Raw genomic sequence first — 20,764 nt, forward strand, 5'->3', positions numbered from 1 at the left:
TTACTAATCATTTTTCTAAAAAATGTTTTAAAAAATATGGGCAAGTTACACTGCCATCTTGTGGTTAGAAGTTCATTTACAGTAGCAAGGACTTCATTAATTCCACACACGTATGTATTACCTTAAAAAAAAAAATCCTGTTTGGAACTTAAGAAAATATATTCCCTACACACCTCCCTCACTTTATTATGTAAAAGCCTATTATATTGAAACAAGAAATAGCATTTTGAGTGGCTACCCTAGATAGATAAATAAAAAGAACTATGCATTTGGCACTCTAGATTTTGCTCATAGAAGCTTATAATTTACTATTAGTGTATATACATTCAAACCCTGATAATTTAAAGAAACAAAATTATGGAATGTAGGAGTTTCATTTCCACAAGGTAATCTCCAAGATCTACAAGCAATGAATATGACATTCATGCTAAAACTTATCAACAATTTTTGCTTGATTCAAAACTAAATTCAAAAGCAAGACCACCACAGAGAAAATAAATATTATAGCAATAAAAATAGTTGCTCCTACCTCTCTTACTCATACACATAATTTTTTTTTCCATACACAGTTAGGAATAATTAAATGAAAAAATTAATTCCAAAGTCCAGGCATCTACATTTTTCAAATGTATAATTCTCTATGATCTATGCCAGGCACCTGTTTCAAATGTTTTACAGTGGTAGGATCTAATTAGAAGGTAACACACTTCTACATCTAACTGTCTGCAGAAAGCTTTTCCTTTTTTCTCTATTTTTAAGCAAATCAACAAAATTATGGGAAGACAGTGCCATCTATAGGTGCACAAGGACAGAATGTGATTCTTCTATTCAAATGTGACTGTCCACTATGATACAGTAGCCAACTAAATGCATTGTCTTAGAAAAAAGCTCTAAAATAACTTTGTTCATTATTGAATCTCTGGAGAGATACCTGTAATTTATTCCAAAGTATTTTAACTTATTTGTACAATCATTCTCCAAATAAGAATAATAATAACAGCAGCCACATCAATAAGAACAAAAATAATACTTCCCATAATTGTATTAATCTGATTTTGATACATTTAATGATCCATAAACATTGATAATTTTTCAAGAAATATTAGCCTCATTGGCATTTATTCTCTCTCTTTTTCTCTCTCACAATGTAAAACTTTTTAAGCTTAATTCTATTTTAGGTGTTATTCATTTGTATTGAAACATATATATCATTATTATTTCTCCAAAGTTATATTCCCCCTGTAATAGTCCATTCTAGATTTTACAGACATTCCAATAAATTTGCCCTGTGTCTCACCTAAAGCTGCCAGATTTATGCAAATGAAAAAGTTCAAAACAAACCTATGTCATGCAACTTAAATTCTCTCCTTTTTCACAGCCCAGCTCACCCAGTCTGCTGTGGGGTTGCTCTCATTCTAATGAGTCATTCTGGTATCTGACCTGATTGTATAAGGTTCGTTTAACAATTACCCAAGGATTGGGGCTCAACTCATTCCTAAACAATCGCCTGTGGAGAATGACAGAAAAGAGGTAGCTCTGCCAATGCTGACAGAGTCCTCTGATGGGTCATTCGGATTATTTTATACTTGTACTATGGCTGTCATTTAAAGGTCTGGCAAAAACAAGAAATGGTTGGTTGCACCAAAGGCAGATCTTGATCGTTCATCAATGAGCGAGTTTCTAGAGCGGCCATAATATTTTAACCCAGCCTGAAGGAAAAGAGGTCTGGGGCTGCCTGATTTCTCATTTTGCACACTATGAGGATGAGTGGGATAATGGGTAGGAGTACAAGCTCTGAAGGCAAAGAGAACAGAGTTTGAGCTCCTGCTCTGTCACTGGCCTTGAGCAAGTTAGTTAATTTCTCTGAGCTTCACTTTCTTCATCCTCAAGAAATTACAAATTAATATCAATAATTTAAGCAAAGTAAGGTGCTTCATACATAATTATCATTCAATTAATGTGAGCACTTAAGATTTATCTTACTGTTTCCTGTTTGTCTTGTCATAATTATTGACTAATTAGGGAGGATCCATTTAACTCAAATAAACACCCAGAGAAGGTCACTTGCAACTTGCTATGTTAACAAAAAGAATGAGTGAGAAAGACAACTCAAAATAAGGATTAGTACAATGATACAACAGAAAAAATAGTATTTGATGGCCTGATAGGAGTTTCAAAATTTACCTCTGAAATGTTAAAAATGTTTAAAAATCACTAAGAATCCACATAACTCTTGACCCCATGTTATTTCTACTGTATGAGTTAGAAATCTGTATCTGTAGGACACAGAGAAGTTGGAAATATAGATGGGGAATTACCTGCAAATGAATAATATTAAAGCCACAGAACAGATGGGCTTGCTCAGGGAGGTAAGATTATATGGAGCAGAGAACTTAGAACCCTGAAGAATGCCAATTTTTGAGGAAAGGGAAGAAGAGGAACCAGCAAAGGAAACAGTAAAGAAGTGACTGGACATGAAGAGAAGAGTAACAATCATCAGTAAAGACAACTTTAAGGAGAAAAATTGGTCAGAGATGTGAAATTTTACAAAGATAGGTAAAATTAAAAATGAAAACCAGTCATTAACAGTTTGAGCAGAAAGGTAAAGACAGATATGCCAATTATAGTAGGTTGGAAACCAAGTAATGAACTTTTCACAAAGGCTTCCAAAGAAAGGAAGAGAGACACAGGACCATAGCTTGAGATATGGAACACAAACTTGAGAATCACAACATGATTCTCTGTGGGTTAAACTATGTCTTCCAAAAAAGATATGTTCAGGCCCTAAACCCTGGTATGTGACCTTATTCAGAAATAGGGTCTTTCCAGGTATAATCAAGTGAAAGTGAGGTCATACCAGACGGTAATGGGCCCTAACTCAATCCTAACTCAATGATATCCATATAACAAAGAGGGAAATTTGGACAAATAGGAAGAGAAAGCCACGCAATGACAGTCAAAGAACATAATGATTGTTACCAACTACCAGAAACTAAGAGAGAAGCATGGACCAAATTCTCCTTTGCTGCCTCCAGAAGGAACCAGCCCTCCTGGTTTTACTTTGATTTCAGACTTCTAACCTCCAGAACTGTGAGACAATACATTCCTGTTATTTTACACCATCCAGTTCATGGTACATTGTTCAGTCAGCCCTAGCAAACTAATAAAAGGGATCAAAAGATACAGATTTAATAGAATACTTAGAATGTGTATAAACCATGATCACAATAAAGTATGGAAATAATTGACACAAACATAATAACTTAAAACCAAAAGGAAAAGAAATTGGCCAGAAAAATCAATTAAAATCTAGAACAATTAAGAATCTCATAGAATTTCCTTAATCTGATTTATTATTCTTTTAACGTGCCACCTACTTAAATCATAAAGATGTTTCAAAATGATTTGTGCACCTCTTTTCATTTTGGGGCCCTGGAACTAAAGACGACACATAAATTTAGAAAGTTATCATGGACCTCTCACTCAGAAGGTGGCAGACAATTTAGACCAGAAGATAATTTTTTCACTTCATTTACTAATTGGTGATAATAAAAGAAAATATTGTTAAAGGAAAGTACTGTTACAAATATTGGTTGAACCTCAGCATACTTTTCTCTCTTTAGAGTAGGATTCTAAGAATATATATTCTGTGGCTTAAGCTTCTGATATTTATTCATTAATACAGTCAACATACATTTCTGAGCATATACTATGCTCTCCCTAAAATTCCAGGTTCTCAGTGATCTGAGATGTTGAAGTCTGGGAGGGGAAGGCAGCGCAGAGGCAAAGGAGAGGAGGAAGCACTGGTTTAACATAATGTACCTAAAATGTTGTGTTAAAGTTGATTCATGTTTTTATATCAACTGAATCATGTACCCACATGTTATATTTAACGCTTTTAAAATGTTTTCCAGTGAAAGACAGTAAAATAAGAAATCCTTTGAAATGTGGTTACACGTTCATATTTTGTTCTTAAATTTGTATTTTTGAGAACTAGATTTTCTTTAAAAGAGACAAGATAGGGACACCTGGATGGCTCAGCAGTTGGGCATCTGCCTTTGGCTCAGGTCGTGATCCTGGGGTCTTGGGATCGAGTCCCGCATCGGTCTCCCTGTGAGGGGCCTGCATCTCCCTCTGCCTATGTCTCTGCCTTTCTCTCTGTCTCTCATGAATAAATAAAATCTTAAAAGAAAAACAGGGAAGACAAAATCATAAGAGACTCTTAACTATAGGTAACAAACTGAGGGTTGCTGGAGGCAGGGGGATAGGGTAACCGGGTGATGAGCATCAAGGAGGTCACTTGAAGTAATGAGCATTGGGTGTTGTATGCAGCTGACAATTACTAAATCCTACCTCTGCAACTAATAATACAGTATATGTCAATTATATTGAATTTAAATAAAATTTTTTTAAAAAGAGAAACAAGACTACATTTTAATTAAACACATCCTTTAAAGGTATTTCATAATTAATTTGAGCAATAGAATTACTTCCTTCTATATGGTTAAAATAAGGAGAATTTTTCCTTCCTAATTACCCAGATAATGGGTTCCAGCCTCCCTTTGATGTATCATAGAGGATCACCTGTTTCACTACAACCTGCTATTTATTATCAAACAATTGCAGTTTCCCAAATCCTGAAGTTCCAAAGGTGCCATTTATACAAATCACATGTGTGTCCTCTTTGCACCCATTCTGAAAAAGACTTTTCCTTGATCAAAATCTTAACTTTGATTACTCCCTGGAGCATCAACTCTTTTATTACTTAGCCCAAATTAAAGTCTAGAGGACTACCAGTATACATACTGCCTGCTATGGCACTTCTTTTAACTGTATTTTAACTACTATGGGTTAAAGCAAAAAAAAAAAAAAAAAAAGGTAGAAATCTTGTAAAAATAAAGATACATAAGATATATAAGATCAGGAGTTTAAAGAATAAGATTTGAAATTATCCAATACCATTTTAGTTACCTTTTTAGGTAGAAAGCTTTGACTCTCTTCCATCAGTATAACGCACATTTTACCGGTACTCTCAATAGTCAATTTCCCAAAGACTTACCCATGAATCCCAGGTTTCTTTCCTCTAAAAAATGTTTTTCATTTCACTTTCTCATTTGACCCCTTGAAGGTGATAAAGGAAACAAACTGCATGAAGTACTGGAGCTGTGTCTAGTGCAAAATCAGAAAACTTGTTTCCAGAATGCTCCAACTAAATAATTTGACTAAAATATCTCCAGGAAGACACACAAAATAAAAACTGTGATTGGAGATGTGATGGGGGTGTGTGCCTACCAGAGACAAGAAATGAGGGTGAACCTAGAGAGAGGATCCTGGAAATTTTGGGAAATAAATCAGTGTCCTGCATGCACAGTGATCACATAAGAGATATATAATGAGGGGAAATGCTCTAGGAAGTTCTCTGAGTGGTACTTGCAGACTTCTGGGAACATGATTAGAAGATTCTGGGAGACAGGAGGAGGAAGGTCCTAAAGACGCCACTGTGCAAGGGAATTTAGTGTGGACAGGGCCTCAGAGGCACCCTGATAGGCTCTGGTGAGAGCACGGTCTGTCAGGGATCCAAGAGGACCTGCCAGAGACCCTGGAAAATTCTGACGTTAGAGGCAAAAGCCCAGTGAGAACTTGGGGAGAATACCATCTGAGTGGGCCTACAAGGCTTCTACATAAGATGGGAAATAAGAACCCCATGAGCTTTGGAAACACTTGGAAGAAGCCAAACCGGTTATTAAGGAGAATGGGACGATCTTGAGGCAAAGCTAAGTTCTTGGCTTCGAGGAAGAGATGTGCATCTTAGGGAAACTTCCCGGTGCTCTAAAGGATAATGATGTAAAATACTGAGACCTAGGGACCTTGGGAGCTCTAGCGAGTTTGGGGGAATTCTGTCAATATTGCTGTCAGGCTACACCAATCCCTTTGGTCATTGTGAGAAACAGAAAATGATATCCTTTCTCCCTCAGGTGGCTATATCTCTACTCTAGGATACATGAATTATGAATCAGCATGGGCTAAATTTCAGTTCCCACTTGTTCCAGTGGCCAGAGCCATTTTTCAGTATACTACCTGCCCAACTGCACATTTAGGCCCTGAATGGATTGATAATTTTCTTTTGGTTAAAAGCTAATCTTGCATCCATACACATGAAATTATTTAGAAAAAGAAACATATTATTTAGCAGAAACTCTAGAAGAATTTTATTTGTAGATAAAAGAGCTCTTTTAAGAGATGTAAACTAATAAGAGATATAGAAATAATAAGGGATAGTAGACTTGATTTGATCTCTCCAGATTCTAAAAATGTCTGACAATGGAAATAATATCCTCCTAGTCCCTCTGCTATTCTGATCTCCTACAGCAATGGCTGCATGCTTGTGCAACCATAGGCAAATTAATTAGGCCCTCTGTGCATCAGTTTCTTCACCCTGGAGTTGTGATGAGGATTAAACATGCTGATACATGTAAAGCTTAGACCTGAGTCTAGCATTTAGTATTTACTCAATGAATGTTCGTTATTTTTATTATTTGAGCCATTAGCATGTTAAGGAGAACGTTAAGCTGGATGAGGCTGTAGAGGCCATCTGCGAAACATTCATGCAGAAAATAGACAGGATTTCAATAGGTAGAGAAAATATGAGGAAAAAAATCCAGGCATTGTGAACTAAAGTGGAAAGGTAAGGTAACAACCAAGTATGGTGAACAGATCTATTCGGTAGAAACTGAGTGGCATGTGTAGGAGAGAAAAGGAAAATAAGACTGACGGCTAAATTGGGAGTACATAATGAGGTGTACAGAATTCATTCTTCTCTCTTCTGCCAGTTTTAACCTGTGACCCTCTGCCAATCTGGTTTCCCCTCTATAAAATCTCTTTTCTCCATGGTCTTCTAATACAATGCTTCTGAGGCACTTCCGTGGCTCAGTCAGTTAAGTGTCTGCCTTTGGTTCAAGTCATGATACCAGAGTCCTAGGATTGAGCCTCCCCCCATCAGGCTCCCTGCTCTGTGGGGAGCCTGCTTCTCTCCCTCTGCCTGCTGCTCTCCCTGCTTGTGCTCTCTCTCTGTCAAATAAATAAATAAATAACAATAATAATAATACAGTGCTTCTAAAATGGGAAAGTGCAGACCAATGACTTAGAGTCCCTCCTATATGGCAGATTCTGATAGGGCGGGTCTGGAGTGGTGCCTGAGATCCTACACTTCTAACAAACTACAAGCTACCAGGAGCCTGCTGCTGTTAATCCACAGGCCATACTTTGAGCACCAAGGATGTAATACAATGGTCTCTTATTCTCATCCTTAATCCTCCTGCTAGTGTTTGGCCTTGCTGATCTTCCTGAAGCTCTCATCATTGGCTTCTATTGTGAATCTTATGGGATTGCTTGAAGCTGAAAATACAAACTAGAAACCTATTCTGTAAAACTTCAATTCATATTGACTTGTCTTGAGCACAGCTTTCATCATGTAAAACAAGGTTGCCATTGGTAAAAATAGCTTTATATATTAGCTATAGCTACAAGCTCAAAGCCAGTCTTTAGATGTATAATGTCCAAGCAACTGTCAGCACATCAATCTCTTTGGTCTTTTATTTATTTATTTTTAATATTTTATTTATTTGAGACACACAGAGAGAGAGAACAAGCAGGGGGAGCTTCAGAGGAAGAGGGAGAAGCATGCTCCCCACTGAGCAAAGAGCCTGATCCCAGGACCTCAGGATCACCACCTGAGCGAAGGCAGACGTTTAACCAACTGAGCCACCCAGGTGTCCTCCTTTGGTCTTTTAAATACAAATATCACAAAACATCTTTTAATGAAAGACAGACATACATCTTTATGAAAGACGTCTATTGCCCATCTCATGATGTATCTGGCTTCTCCAGAAAATAAATCTCCCCTGAAATTCCCACCCATACACATGGGCAGTGGCTACAAACGGCAGTGGTGCAGAGGTATGCCCCTGTCCAAAACCGGATTATCTTGAGTCTTTCCCAGGATTTTACACAGCACTTGGAAAAAAAAAAAAAAAAAAAGCAAGTCAGTCTCTCATTGTCTCTACAGAACAGAAATCAAGAGCAGGTAAATTCAAGAGCCATTAGGAACCACACTCTGTCACATGGATGGAAGAGCAGAAAACAGCAGTCAATTGTATGAAAAAAAAACTGAGAAAGGCACCAGGAGGGCACCATATGCTGGCATGCTGACAACCTCGCACATCTCCATATAACCCTATAGGCAAGGCTAGGCCACAGTCTGACCCAAGTCTTGGCAGGATGCCCTGTGATTTCCTCTGCCCTAAGGGAAGATAAGCAGACTGGTGGGGAAGAGCTGAGAAGCGGTTTCTCCCATTATCTTATCAGAAGGCCATTTCTCATCTATCTCCCTAGTTTCAGTTGAACACAAGACTTTCCACCTCGCTTCCACTTAGAGAAAGCTACAGCAGAGTGACCCACTGCTTACACCATGTATCATTTGGCCTCTTCAGTTTTGTGTTGTTTATGGAATAGGGGACAGGGAACTGACACCATAATGACTTGCTTTTCCTGTCTTTTTAAGTAATTAGCTGTCTGAATCCATTTGGTCATGTTTACTCCTTACCAGGCAAATCCATGGAAGTATGGCAAGCCGTCCTAACAACCATATTAGAATTACTTGTGACCCTATTATTAACCACCACCCTGTTGCCTTGGAAATGCTTAACCCATTTGACAAAGTGAAGAAAGGTAAGAGATGGCAAGAGTACACTTTCTGAGTTCCCTTCAGTGCTCTGGCTCCTCCAGTCTCTTCCAGGAACATATCAAGACCTTGAATTCTATGATACCGTGGTATTTCTCCAGTAAACTTCTCCAGATTTTTTCTTCCCCTTAAGAAAGCCCAGGATGTATTTTTAACCTTTACCCTCAAAAGGTCATATAATACACACATAGATGTGTTGCATTGCATTTAAAAGTATTATCAGTAATCAGAACTCCAACACAAGAGAATCAAATGTGTTTTCTCTATTAAAATTCTACCTCTCATATATTAATTTCTTTCTGGCCCTTGACCTAATATAAGTAATATGATTTGTATGCATTTACTGAAGTCCAATAAATACAAAATTTTATGAAAATGTTATTGTCCAAGTAGAACACATGATTCCTTTTCTAATTATTCTCATCATGTATCAATAATTCCATAGTACTAAATATATAAATCAACTATGCTACGTTTAATTCACCTTAGAAATATACTAATTTTCATTCATATTAATTACAACTGTAAGAGCATGATGGAATCATACATTATATTTGTGCCAAATACTTATTATCCAACAAAATAGTGTAAGCAGGATTACAATTTGATCTACTCTTAACATCCCTTGAATTTAGCTGTGCTTACCATAGAGTAGGCTCATCTAAGCCAATTACAGATGCTTCTGGATCATTAGTCATAGGCTAGGATGTTTACCAATTAGCTTTATTCTCCTATTGGGACAGCTAAGTTTTCTTTTATCAGGGTCATGGACTCTGAATCAGCTAAGTCAGGGACAGCTGGCAGAGTCTTGGACATTATGGAATTTGACCAAAATGGTGAGTAAATTGGTGAAAATTCATCATCATTACTGGAAAACAACTAAAAAGATAGACAGTGGGGCCACTAACATAATTATGGCTGGGCAAAGCACAGTCACATATAAGACATGAATGCCTCCATTGCCATATTAATGAAATATCTTTAGTAAAATGTACGGACTGTAATTGATACATCTGGCTTTATGTGGTACTCCTGAGAATCAAGTAGTTCATGACATAGTGATAACCAGGCACAATTTATAATAGACATTTATAAAAAGTCCAAGTTTGTTTGAAAATAAATTTTACTTGTCAATGTTAAACACTAGACATCTAGTCACTCTCTTAAAATGATTTACTAGAGTTACCACAGTATAACTTATTAAGAGAATACCTACATTTATAAAAAAAAAAAAAAGTTTTATGGTGATAAGTGAATAACAGTAATTATACATTTATAATGAAAATGCATCACAGTCATGAAAAATTAAGTTCTCCATCAACTCATAATTTATATTTTATTTTATTTTTTTTTTCTTCATAATTTATATTTTAAAATATCTCTAACACACATTCACACAACATAATCTCCTGGGTTAGTAACTTTCCCTAGCCACCCTTGGTAACTGTTGCCACAAATTTTTATATTTATAACTATTTATAACAAATTTTTTCTGAAGGTTTTTTTTTTTTTCCGACAGCACAACTCTCCATATATTAAGGTGAGCGCCTCACACCAAAGGCGTTTCTGTGTGCTCACGTATGCCTTTAATTTTTTTTTTTTTTTTTTTTTTTTATTTGTGATAGTCACAGAGAGAGAGAGAGAGGCAGAGACACAGGCAGAGGGAGAAGCAGGCTCCATGCACCGGGAGCCCGACGTGGGATTCGATCCCGCGTCTCCAGGATCGCGCCCTGGGCCAAAGGCAGGCGCCAAACCGCTGCGCCACCCAGGGACCCCAGCCTTTAATTTTAATATGCCTATTGGAGACACGAAGGGCCCGAAGCAAGCACAGTCTGCAAGGGGAAGACCCGCGGCGTCCCGAGGTCTGCACTTTGAGGAGGGAGGCAGGAGGTACGGAACAAGTACCCAGAAGAAAAAGGCCACGACTGAGAGCAAAGCGAAGTCTGACGGACGCGGGCCCGTTCCTAGTGCGGTAGCCAGCGACGCACCCAGGCCTCCTCCCGGGGGCAGGCCTTGGGGCAGCCTCGCTCGCGCTCCAGGCTCGAGGCCCGGGGGGCGGGGCACCGGCGGGCGCGGGGGCGGGGGCGACCCGACCCCGGCCCCCGGCGCCCGCCCGCCCGCTCCCGGCCTCCCGCTCCGCGTACGACCGCAGCGTGCAGTTCCGCGGAGAAACTGCAGTGGGGAGGCCCCTCTGAGGAAAGTTCCGGGACCCGCGGCGGGGCGGCCTTACCAGCGGAACCACCGGCCAGGATCTGGCGAGAAGCCTCTCTCGCGAAGCCAGCATTGGGCTGGGCGGACATCTTCGAAAGCCCGGGGCGGCGGAGCGGAGCGGGCGAGCTCGCCGGCCTGCAAGAGCTGCTGCTGGTCCTGGCGCCGGCGGCTCCTGGGGAGGCGGCAGCCCGGCGGCCGCCCGGAGGTGGCGGCTCAGGGCGCAGGCTCACAGTGCGTGATCTCCGGCGGGTGCGAACCTGCCCGCGGCTCCCCTTCAGGGCTTTCTGTCGCCGCCGCTAGGCCCCCTGGGCGCCAAGAAGGGCCTCGGCGGAGAAAGGCCTCGCGGACGGGGTCGGTCTGGCCGCCCGCGGTGGTAGGGTTTGGTCTCCCAGCTTGGCGCCCAAGCGCTTCCCTATCGGGAGCCTCCTGCAGTTCGTCAGGCCCACGCGCCGCCGCTGATAACGCTCTGAAGAGGCGCCCCTGGCCTCGCGGCGGCGCCGGGGCGACCCTTGCCCTCCTTGGCAGGCCAGCGCTCCGGGAGGCCCTAAAGAACGGACAGGTGGATCCTGAAATTGTGGGTTCTAGAAGCCAGGCCAAGTTACAATTATCTTTCAATTAAGTTAATGTAGTATTTTGCGAAGAAATGGTTTGGGCCTGAGAGAATGTATCATACCTCATCGACTTGAGTTTTATTTACTGAGAAAAACGAAAGAAGAGGCCTTGTTACAAAAAAGTCTCTTCAGTACCCGAGGTCAGTAGTGCTTCTCCACGTATGATCTTAAGATCCAGCAACGTCAACGTAATGTGAGAGTTCCTAAGAAGGCAGATTCGTGGCCCCACGCCTATCCACTGAATCAGAATCTCTGGATACAGGGCTCAGAAACCCGCATTTTAGTAAGGTCTCCAGTGATTGTTAAGAGCGTTAAAGTTTGTGAACCACAGACCTAAGTAATCAAGCAATATAGGGAACTATCAGTATATTTTTTCTATGAAACATTTAATTATTCATACTAGCCCTTTCGGATATTTGGAACAACATAAATATTTATACTATTTTTAAACCATAAGTTACAAATGCTACGTAGAAGAGACACAATATTATGAAATTTTAGAAGAATACCTGCCACACCCCTAACAGGTAGGAGACGATACCAGTAAAAGCTAGAATGAGAGGATTTGGAACCGCTATTGTCATACTATTTCTTAAACATTGTATTTAATACTAAATCTATTCAGTTTGAACCATAGAGAATTGCCAATTTTGAAAGCCAGAAACAGTTGAATATCAGGAATGTAATATGGTTAAGACTTTATGTGCTTTCCAATTGAATGTGCAAAATACCGTAATTTCATATTTTGTTTTTATTTCTGAGGCTGAGCTGGGAAAACCTGGTAATAATGATATCTGACTGGTAAAATTGTCGAAAGTAAGGAATTAGATACACTTGGTGCTTATGGATCAGATATGCAAGATAAATTTTCTCTCATATTTGATTAAATATTTGATTAAAATGACTAAGCTTAAAATGTTTACCAAGGAATAGTTTTCAGAAATTTTTGCTGGTTAGCTAAAGTAAAAGCTTTTGAGGAATGTTTCAGTCTACTAATTAAATATGAAGTCTTGAGTGCAACATAGAATCACATATTCAACAAATATTGAGAACCTATTCTATACCAAGCACTAAAATCACAATTGCAGAGCTCATAGAAAACCTTTCCCTCATTTTCCGATGAGGAAACTGAGTTTCCCAGGATCACACCATGAGCTAATAATATTGCTGGGATTTGATTCCAGGATTCTCTCTTCTAAATGCATTGGGATTGTAGATTTAAATACTAGCCACAGGCCAAACTACATTCTCTCACAGCAAAACCTAAAATAATTAAATAATTAAATAGCCTCCAAATTAATTTCACTTATTCATATATATAAATGGAGAATTTTTTAAAGTTAAAAATAAAAGGTTGCAACTTTTAAACCCGAAGGCACGCACTGAACCAAATTCTGCATTCATTCATTGAAAGTTGACTAAGCATCAGCACTTTCCTATGTGCTGGCAATGTAACACTTAAAATCCCTGATGGAGCATATAAGCTCATGGAGGAAATCCCACCATATTGCAATTTGTGTTAATTTAGTATTAAGTAAAATTTTGTCTTCCCTAGATTATTTCAGGAAATACAATAACACTTTTAGGTCAAGATTTAAAGATAGCCTTCCTCCCTCTCCCATTGGATCAGTATAAAGATACTTTTAATCAATTCCACAAGTACCTTAATCTCTGAATATCTTATCCCAAGGAGGTGGGTGCAGGTTTGTGGTCTCACAAAGACCTCAGTCTCTCAGCACCTAGGTAGATTCAGTGAGAAGACCCTTCCAGACAGAGTTCCAAATACCCTGTTAGAAAATTGCTACCTATTTTTAATCTTTTTAGGCTAGAACTGATGTTATTGAGTAAGAAAAAAAAACAAAAACAAGGCCTGTTACCACATGTAATCTAGTCCTACACCTGTAGAATAGTTGAAGAGATAGGGTCTAGATATAACTATATTCTAGAGCTTGGGAGTCTGCTAATGTCCATCCATGGTCAACAAATACCCACTGCTGAGAGCTCTGATTATTAGCTATATCTCTTAATCTGCAGCCGAATTTGCCTGTGGCCAGTATTGGAATGCTGGGAGGTTTAGCACTGAGAAAAAAAAGAAGGTAAAATTTATTTGGCCTACTATTTCAGATACCCTAGATTTAATCTATCACATTCTCTTTCTATTATTATTTTATATGATGCTGTAATGTCCTGATGCTAGAGCAAAACTGCTACAGTATCAAGCTTATATTTTGATTTTATTTTTTAAAGATAGATAGATAGCTTGATTGATTTATGAAAAAGAGAGCCCATAGATGGGGGGCAGCGAGGAGGGTGGTGAGGGTGGAGAGGGAGAAGGAGTCTTAAGCAGACTCCTCTCTGAGCACACAGACTGATGCAGGGCTGGATCTCATGAGCCTCAGATGATGACCTGAGCTGAAACCAAAGTCGGATGTTTAACCAACTGTACCACCCAGGCACCCCAAGCTTATATTTTTAAGTTATAGATTATTTAGCCGATCTTGGTTGGGAATTACATAATTAAAGTATTGACTCATCTATCAGTTTGCAGAATGGCTAGAAACTAAACTGCCTGGAGCCTTAAAATCCTCACTGGACTTAAATATCTGAAAATTTGTTCAGTGTCTTTTTGAAATAAAGCTTTTGTATTGGGCCATTGGATAAGCTAATGTTCAAGACTACAATAATAGTGGCTTGAACAAGATAAAATTTATTTTCCCTCTTATATGAGCTCAGTTTATTTTAAAATGACAATATTTACTCATTTTGAAAAAAAATTCTCAAATTTAAAATATACTTCATTAGCGTCTAACTAGAAGTTGCAGAGTAACTCTGTGGTACACATACTATGACTGCACCCACATTTTAAAATACCTGTTTGCTGAAAAATACATAGCCACTCTAGGCCCATAGACTTCTATTTCGGGGTCAAAACACAGACACACAAATGCAGAACTTGGTATACATGGAGTCTATCCATGGAATAGGGTAGAAAGTTGGAAAGAGTGGCTTATGGACACAAAATCTTGATGGACAGGGACACTTGGGTGGCTCTGCGGTTGGGCATCTGCCTTCAGCTCGGGGTGTGATTCCAGGGTCCTGGGATCAAGTCGGGCTCCCTGTAAGGAGCCTGCTTCTCCCTCTGCCTAGGTCTCTGCCCCTCTGTCTGTGTCTCTCATGAATAAATAAATGAAATCTTTTTTTAAAAAATTCTTGGACAAAAGAGATTATAACTCTTGAGCTATTCAAGAGATCTATTATCCCATAGTATTCGTTTACAGAAGTATTAGAAGTATTGAAGAAATGCTATTTGCAAGTGAAAGACTCATGCTTTAAAGTTTGTGGGTCTGATTATCACTGCTTTAAACTCTCAATGTCTTCTAACTTACAAATACTAAGGCATCATGTTAGTTTTTAGGACAGATTTTAGGTTCTGGTGCATTAGATTTTCCCATCATCTAACAGAGCATGTCTAAATTCCAAAGGATTTTCCTGGATAGTGTGAACAAAATATTAGGAAGCTTTTTTCAACATTTAGAGGTCATTTATATAACAGAATTCTGTTATTTGGGACATAGTTGGGAATCTAGAAGTTAAAGATTCTAAGCAGTCAAGATACAATTTGCTCCTAGGAGCTTCCCAGGCTTTCACTTAGGACTAGTTTCAGACCCAATTCTAAAAAGGTAGCTTGGTTCACAGCAAATTAGAAGAAATTAAAAGAGAACTGGGGAGGGAGAAATCAAGGAGATTCCAGAAAAGTAAAGAGCAACCTGCAACTATCCAGCCATATTCAGTCTACCTAGCAAATTGGAATAATGACAACCTTCATCTATTGCTTATGTTATACCAGGCAATGGGCTAAGTGTTTTGTAACCCATTATTTCAATCACAATATCCCTGTGACAAAGATATTTTTGTCCTCATCTTATACTGGCACAGAAGTTAAGTAACTTGCCTAAAGTCACATTGAGTATTTGACTGAAGTATTATTTGAACCTAATATATAATTAAATATAAAATATATTTATAAAATATGTAATTAGGAGGCCTCTTTCTGAATCGCTAGCTATGTAGTTATGTTCTACATATGAACATATGTTCTACAATCGCTAGCTTTTCTACCCATACATAAAAATCATAATGTAAAATTATTCAGAGTAAATAGCTTGTTGTATCCTTGGCTTGGTAAACAATGAATTGGTAAGCTGGATCAGGAATTTTATATATTTGAAGTGAGAAAAGCACTAACTTTGGTGTCACAAATTGCATATGTATAAATGCTGAGAATTTTCGGTTTATTAAGTCAAGGTATCTCAACAATGGCACCTTAACATTTTGGGTCAGATAATTAACTCTTTGTTGTGAGACGCTGTGCTGTGCAATGAAGGATATTTAGCAGCATCCCAAGCCTCTACCCATTAGCTGCCAGTGGCAACTCCATCCCCAGTTGTGACAACCAGAAATGTCTCCAGACATTGTTAAATGTTCCCTGGAGAGCAACAGTGTCCTTAGTGGAGAATCACTGGTTTAAGTAAAAGAACTCATATAAGTGAAGCCTATTTTAACTTTTTAGAATAGATTATGACGAACTTAAAAGAGGCTTTAATCAATTCCTTATTTGACAGTTTAGGGGACTGAAGTGGGCAAGACAGAGGGAGAGGGAGAGGGAGAATCTTAAGCAGATTCTATGTGGGGCTCAATCCCACAACCCTGAGATCATGACCTGAGGTGAAATCAAGAATTGGACCCTTAATGGACTGAGCCATCCAGGCACCCTAACAGTGGCTGTACTGTACTACATATCCAAAAAAATGTATAAGCCTTCCTATTTCTCCACATTCCTCCCAAACTTGTTTTCCTTTTTTTTTTTAATAAAAAATATAGCCATCTTAGTCTATGTGAGGAAGGTGATATCACATATTGTGGCTTTAATTTGCATTTCCTCAATGACCAATGAAGTTGGCCATCTTTTTCACATGCTTGTAGCGATTTGTATTGCTTGTAGCTATTTGTATATATTCTTTGGAGAAATACCTTTTTAAGTCTATTGCTCATTTTTTACTGGATTGTCTTTGTTACTGTGTTGTACAAGTTCTTTATATATTCTGGATATTAAACTCTTATCAGATATATTATTTGCCCATGTTTCTCCTGTTCTGTGAGTTGTCTTTATAATGTCCTTTGATGCACAAAAGTTTTTAATTTTGGTGAAATCCAGTTTATCTATCTTTTTTGTTGCTTATGCTTTTGGTGTCAAACTAAGAACCACTGCCAAATTCAAGGTAAAAAAGATTTAATCCTATATTTTATAGTTTTAGCTCTTTATTTAGGTTGTTGGTCAATTCTGAGTTAATTTTTGTATGGCCATACCACTGAGATATTGTGGGTTCATTTCCAGACCAACACAATAAAGTCAAATGAATTTTTTGTTACCCAGTACATATAAAAGTTAGGTTTACGTTATACTGTAGTCTATTAAATGTGCAATAGCATTATGTCTAAAAAAACAATGTACATACCTTCATTAAAAAATACTTTATTGCTAAAAATGCCAAGCATCATGTATGCTTTCAGCAAGTAATATTTTGTTGGTGGAGGGTCTTGCCTCAGTGTTAATGGCTACTGACTGATCAGGGTGGTGGTTGCTGCAGGTGGCTATGGCGATCTTTTAAAGTTTAAGACAATGTTATTTGCCACATCCATTTACTCTTCCTTTCATAACTGATTTCTCTGTAGCATGCAAAGTTCTTTGATAGCATTGTACATACAGCCAATTTTCTTTCAGGATTGGAGTCAAGCCTCTCAAAACCTACCACTACTTTATTAACTAAGTTTGTGTCACATTCTTTTTTTAATTTTTATTTATTTATTTTTAAATTTTTATTTATTTATGATAGGCACACAGTGAGAGAGAGAGAGAGAGAGAGAGAGAGAGGCAGAGACACAGGCAGAGGGAGAAGCAGGCTCCATGCACCGGGAGCCCGACGTGGGATTCGATCCCAGGTCTCCAGGATCACGCCCTGGGCCAAAGGCAGGCGCCAAACCGCTGCGCCACCCAGGGATCCCACATTCTTTTTTTTAAAAAAATATTTTATTTATTTATTATGAGACAGAGAAAGAGAGAGGCAGAGACACAGGCAGAGGGAGAAGCAGGCTCCATGCAGGGAGGCTGATGTGGGACTCGATCCCGGGACCCTGGGATCACCGATCTGAGCTGAAGGCAGAAGCTCAACTGCTGAGCCACCCAGGCGTCCCTTGTGTCACATTCTAAATCCTTTGTTTTCATCCCAACAATTCTCACAGTATATTGACTAGGAGTAGATGGGATCTACTCCTAGTAACTCAAGGAGTCACTTTTTTTGTATCCATAAGTAACTTATCTGTTATAGTTTGATCATGCGATTATAGCAAGTCAGTCACATCTTCAGGCTCTACTTCTAATTCTAGTTTTCTTGATATTTCTACCACATCTCTAGTTACTTCATTCACTGAGGCCTTAAATCCTTCAACATCATCAGTTAAGGTTGTAATCAACTTCTTCCAAGCTCCTTTTAATGTTGATATTTTAACCTCTTCCCATGAATCACAAATAGTCTTAATGACACCTAAAATGGTGAATACTTTCCAAGAGGTTTTCAAATTACGTTGCCCAGATCCATCAAAGAATCACTACTTATGGCTGCTAGAGCCTTACGAAATGTATTTCTTAAATAATAAGACTTGAAAGTTAAAAATACTCCTTCATCTGTGGGCTGAGGAATGAATGTTGTGCTAGGCATGAAAACAACATTAATCACATTGTACATCTCTATCAGAGCTCTTAAGCAACCAGGTGCATTGTCAATGAACAGTAATATTTTGAAAGACATTCTTTTTTTCTGAGCAGTAGGTCTCAACAGAGGGCTTAAAATATATTCAGTATATCATGTTATAACCAGATGTACTTTCATCCAGACTGTTGTTACATTTAAAAGCACAGGCAGAGTAGAGTTAGCATAATTCTTAAGAGCCCTACAAACTTTAGAATGGTAAGTGAGCATTGGCTTCAACTTAAAGTCAGTAGCTTCATTAGACCTTAAGAAATTCAGCCTGTTTTTGGAAGCTTTTGAAGCCAGGCATTGACTTATAGCTGTGAAAGTCCTAGAAGGCATCTTCTTCCAATAGAAGGCTGTTTCAACTGCAAAGAAAATCTGTTGTTTAGTGTAGCCACCTTCATTAATTAGTTGATCTTCTGGATATCTTGCTGCTTCACTTTATACTTTTGTTATGGAGATGGATTATTATACTTCAAGATTTTGTACTGAAGCTTCCTCACCTCTCTCAGCCTTCACAGAACTGAAGAGAGTTTAGGGCCTTGTTCTGGATTAGGGTTTGGTTTAAGGGAATGTTGTGTCTGTTGTAATCTACCCAGACCACTAAAATTTCCTCTATTTCAGCAATAAGACTGCTTTTCTTTCTTGTTCATGTGTTCACTGGAGTAGAACTTTTAATTTCTTTCAAGAACTTTTTCTTTGTATTCACAACTTGGCTGTCTGGCTCTAGAACCCCAGCTTTCAGCTTATGTTGTCTGTTCAACATGCCTTCCTCACTGAGCTCAATCATCTCTAGTTTTTGATTTAAGGTGAGAGACATGTGACTCCTCCTTTCACGTGAACACTTAGAGGACATTGTAGAGTTAGTAATTGGTATAATTTCAATATTGTGTTTCAGGAAACAGGGATGCCTAGGGAGAGGGATAGAGACGGAAGAATGGCTGGTTGGTGGACTAATCAGAATGCATACCTTTATTACGTTTGTTGTCATATATGGGCATGGTTCATCATGCCCCCAAAATAATTACATCAAAGATCACTGATCGCAGATCTAAATAACAAATAATGAAAAAGTTTGAAATATTCCAAGAATTACCAAAATGTGACAGAGACACAAAATGAGCAAATGCTGCTGGGAAAATAACACTGATATATTTACTTGACATAGAATTGCCACAAATCTTCAATTTGTAAAAAACACACTATCTGTGAAATGCAATAAAGCAAGTGCAGCAAAATGAAGTATGCCTGCAGATGGAGTAAAGTAGGCATCTAAATTCATTCTTTTGCATATGGTTATCCAGATAGCCCAGCACCATCTGTTAAAGAGACTATTTTTTTTCCCCGCATTGAATGGTCTTGGAATCCTTGTCAAAAATCAACTGGCCATAGATATTTTGGTTTCTTTCTGGGCTCTCTATTGTTTCCATTGGTCTTTATGTCTATCCTTATGTTTGAAAGCATTCATGATCAGACATTCTTTTGCTCCCTGTAAAGAAAGAGGAGGGTTCATTTTCTTTTTCCTTCCATCTTTAGCCAAATTTCTGCAAAAGCTCAACTTAGAAGAGGGATGAAGGCATAGACAATATTTTTGATAATTAGCTTGAGAACAGGAAAGAAGGCTCTAATTGGTCTCTTTCATTTCCTATGGACTGGCAACTATTAGCAGGATAAAGAATAAGGAAATATATATATATCTATACACACACACATATATGTGTGTGTGTGTGTGTGTGTGTGTAACTGTGGTGTGGAAGAGGTTTGGAGAAAAACTAGGTATATAGTTCTGAAACATTCAGGAAAAGAGCATAAGGAATTACTTCAAGTAAGTTAGAGTAAGTACCTGGGAGAAAAGACCTAATGTTTGAACTCATTAGATACCAAAAGTGGAAGAAAAAACAAGTTACTGAAGGGAAAGAAAACATAGTTTTCTCTTGACCTGGGGGACTTTCAGCACCCAGATGAGTTTGAAAAAACTAAGGCTAATGTATCTTTACCTAGAGAAAAATAATACAATCACTTTCTCTAAATTTAACCAATAAATCCATTATTTGGTTTGAATTTTCTCAATTTGTGGTCATTCTCCATTTCTTCTTAATCCTTAGTCCTTTCTTTTGCACATCATTTGAGTTGGCTCTAAACCTCTTCACAGGTCATTTTTGATCGGAGTGCCCTTCTCATCTATTCTAATAAGCTATACCACTCCTCTCTTTGTCTCATATATTCAGGGTATTTTGTGTCTGTAAATATCTGACTCAGACCTTGACTGAAGTAAAGAAAAAATGTATTTCAAAGCTGAATCTGTAACAAACCTCTTTAAAGCACTGTCCATTCATTACAATATAATAGCCAAGAGTTTGTGAATATTATAACCGATTTTGTTCAGTTTTAAA

General features: G+C 38.4%; 2 protein-coding genes and 1 pseudogene across 12 annotated transcripts in view; 1 reads left to right on the forward strand and 2 right to left on the reverse strand.

Annotated features, from left to right (window-relative positions):
* Nucleotides 1-11,705, reverse strand: part of SLC25A21 (solute carrier family 25 member 21) — a 470,013-nt gene extending 458,308 nt beyond the window's left edge. For 3 of the 10 annotated variants that reach the window (XM_025443796.3, XM_049113064.1, XM_025443800.3), the window contains exon 1: nucleotides 10,971-11,699. In XM_025443796.3, coding sequence (XP_025299581.1) covers nucleotides 10,971-11,040 — 70 coding nt within the window. In that variant the 5' untranslated portion in view covers nucleotides 11,041-11,699. Of the gene's footprint in view, nucleotides 1-10,970 lie in introns of all 10 variants that reach the window. The other 7 variants (XM_049113067.1, XM_049113063.1, XM_025443799.3 and 4 more) reach the window with 7 other exon arrangements.
* A 23-nt stretch (nucleotides 11,706-11,728) lies between these two features.
* The window catches only part of MIPOL1 (mirror-image polydactyly 1), a 326,942-nt gene continuing 317,906 nt past the window's right edge, over nucleotides 11,729-20,764 (forward strand). For both annotated transcript variants that reach the window (XM_025443782.3, XM_025443777.3), the window contains exon 1: nucleotides 11,729-12,089. The gene's annotated coding sequence lies outside the window, so the exon portion shown is untranslated. The remainder of the gene's footprint in view (nucleotides 12,090-20,764) is intronic.
* On the reverse strand, nucleotides 14,201-19,238 carry LOC118355476 (tigger transposable element-derived protein 1-like; annotated as a pseudogene).

Source organism: Canis lupus, chromosome 8, assembly GCF_003254725.2.
Source record: "Canis lupus dingo isolate Sandy chromosome 8, ASM325472v2, whole genome shotgun sequence".
Taxonomy (NCBI): domain Eukaryota; kingdom Metazoa; phylum Chordata; class Mammalia; order Carnivora; family Canidae; genus Canis; species Canis lupus.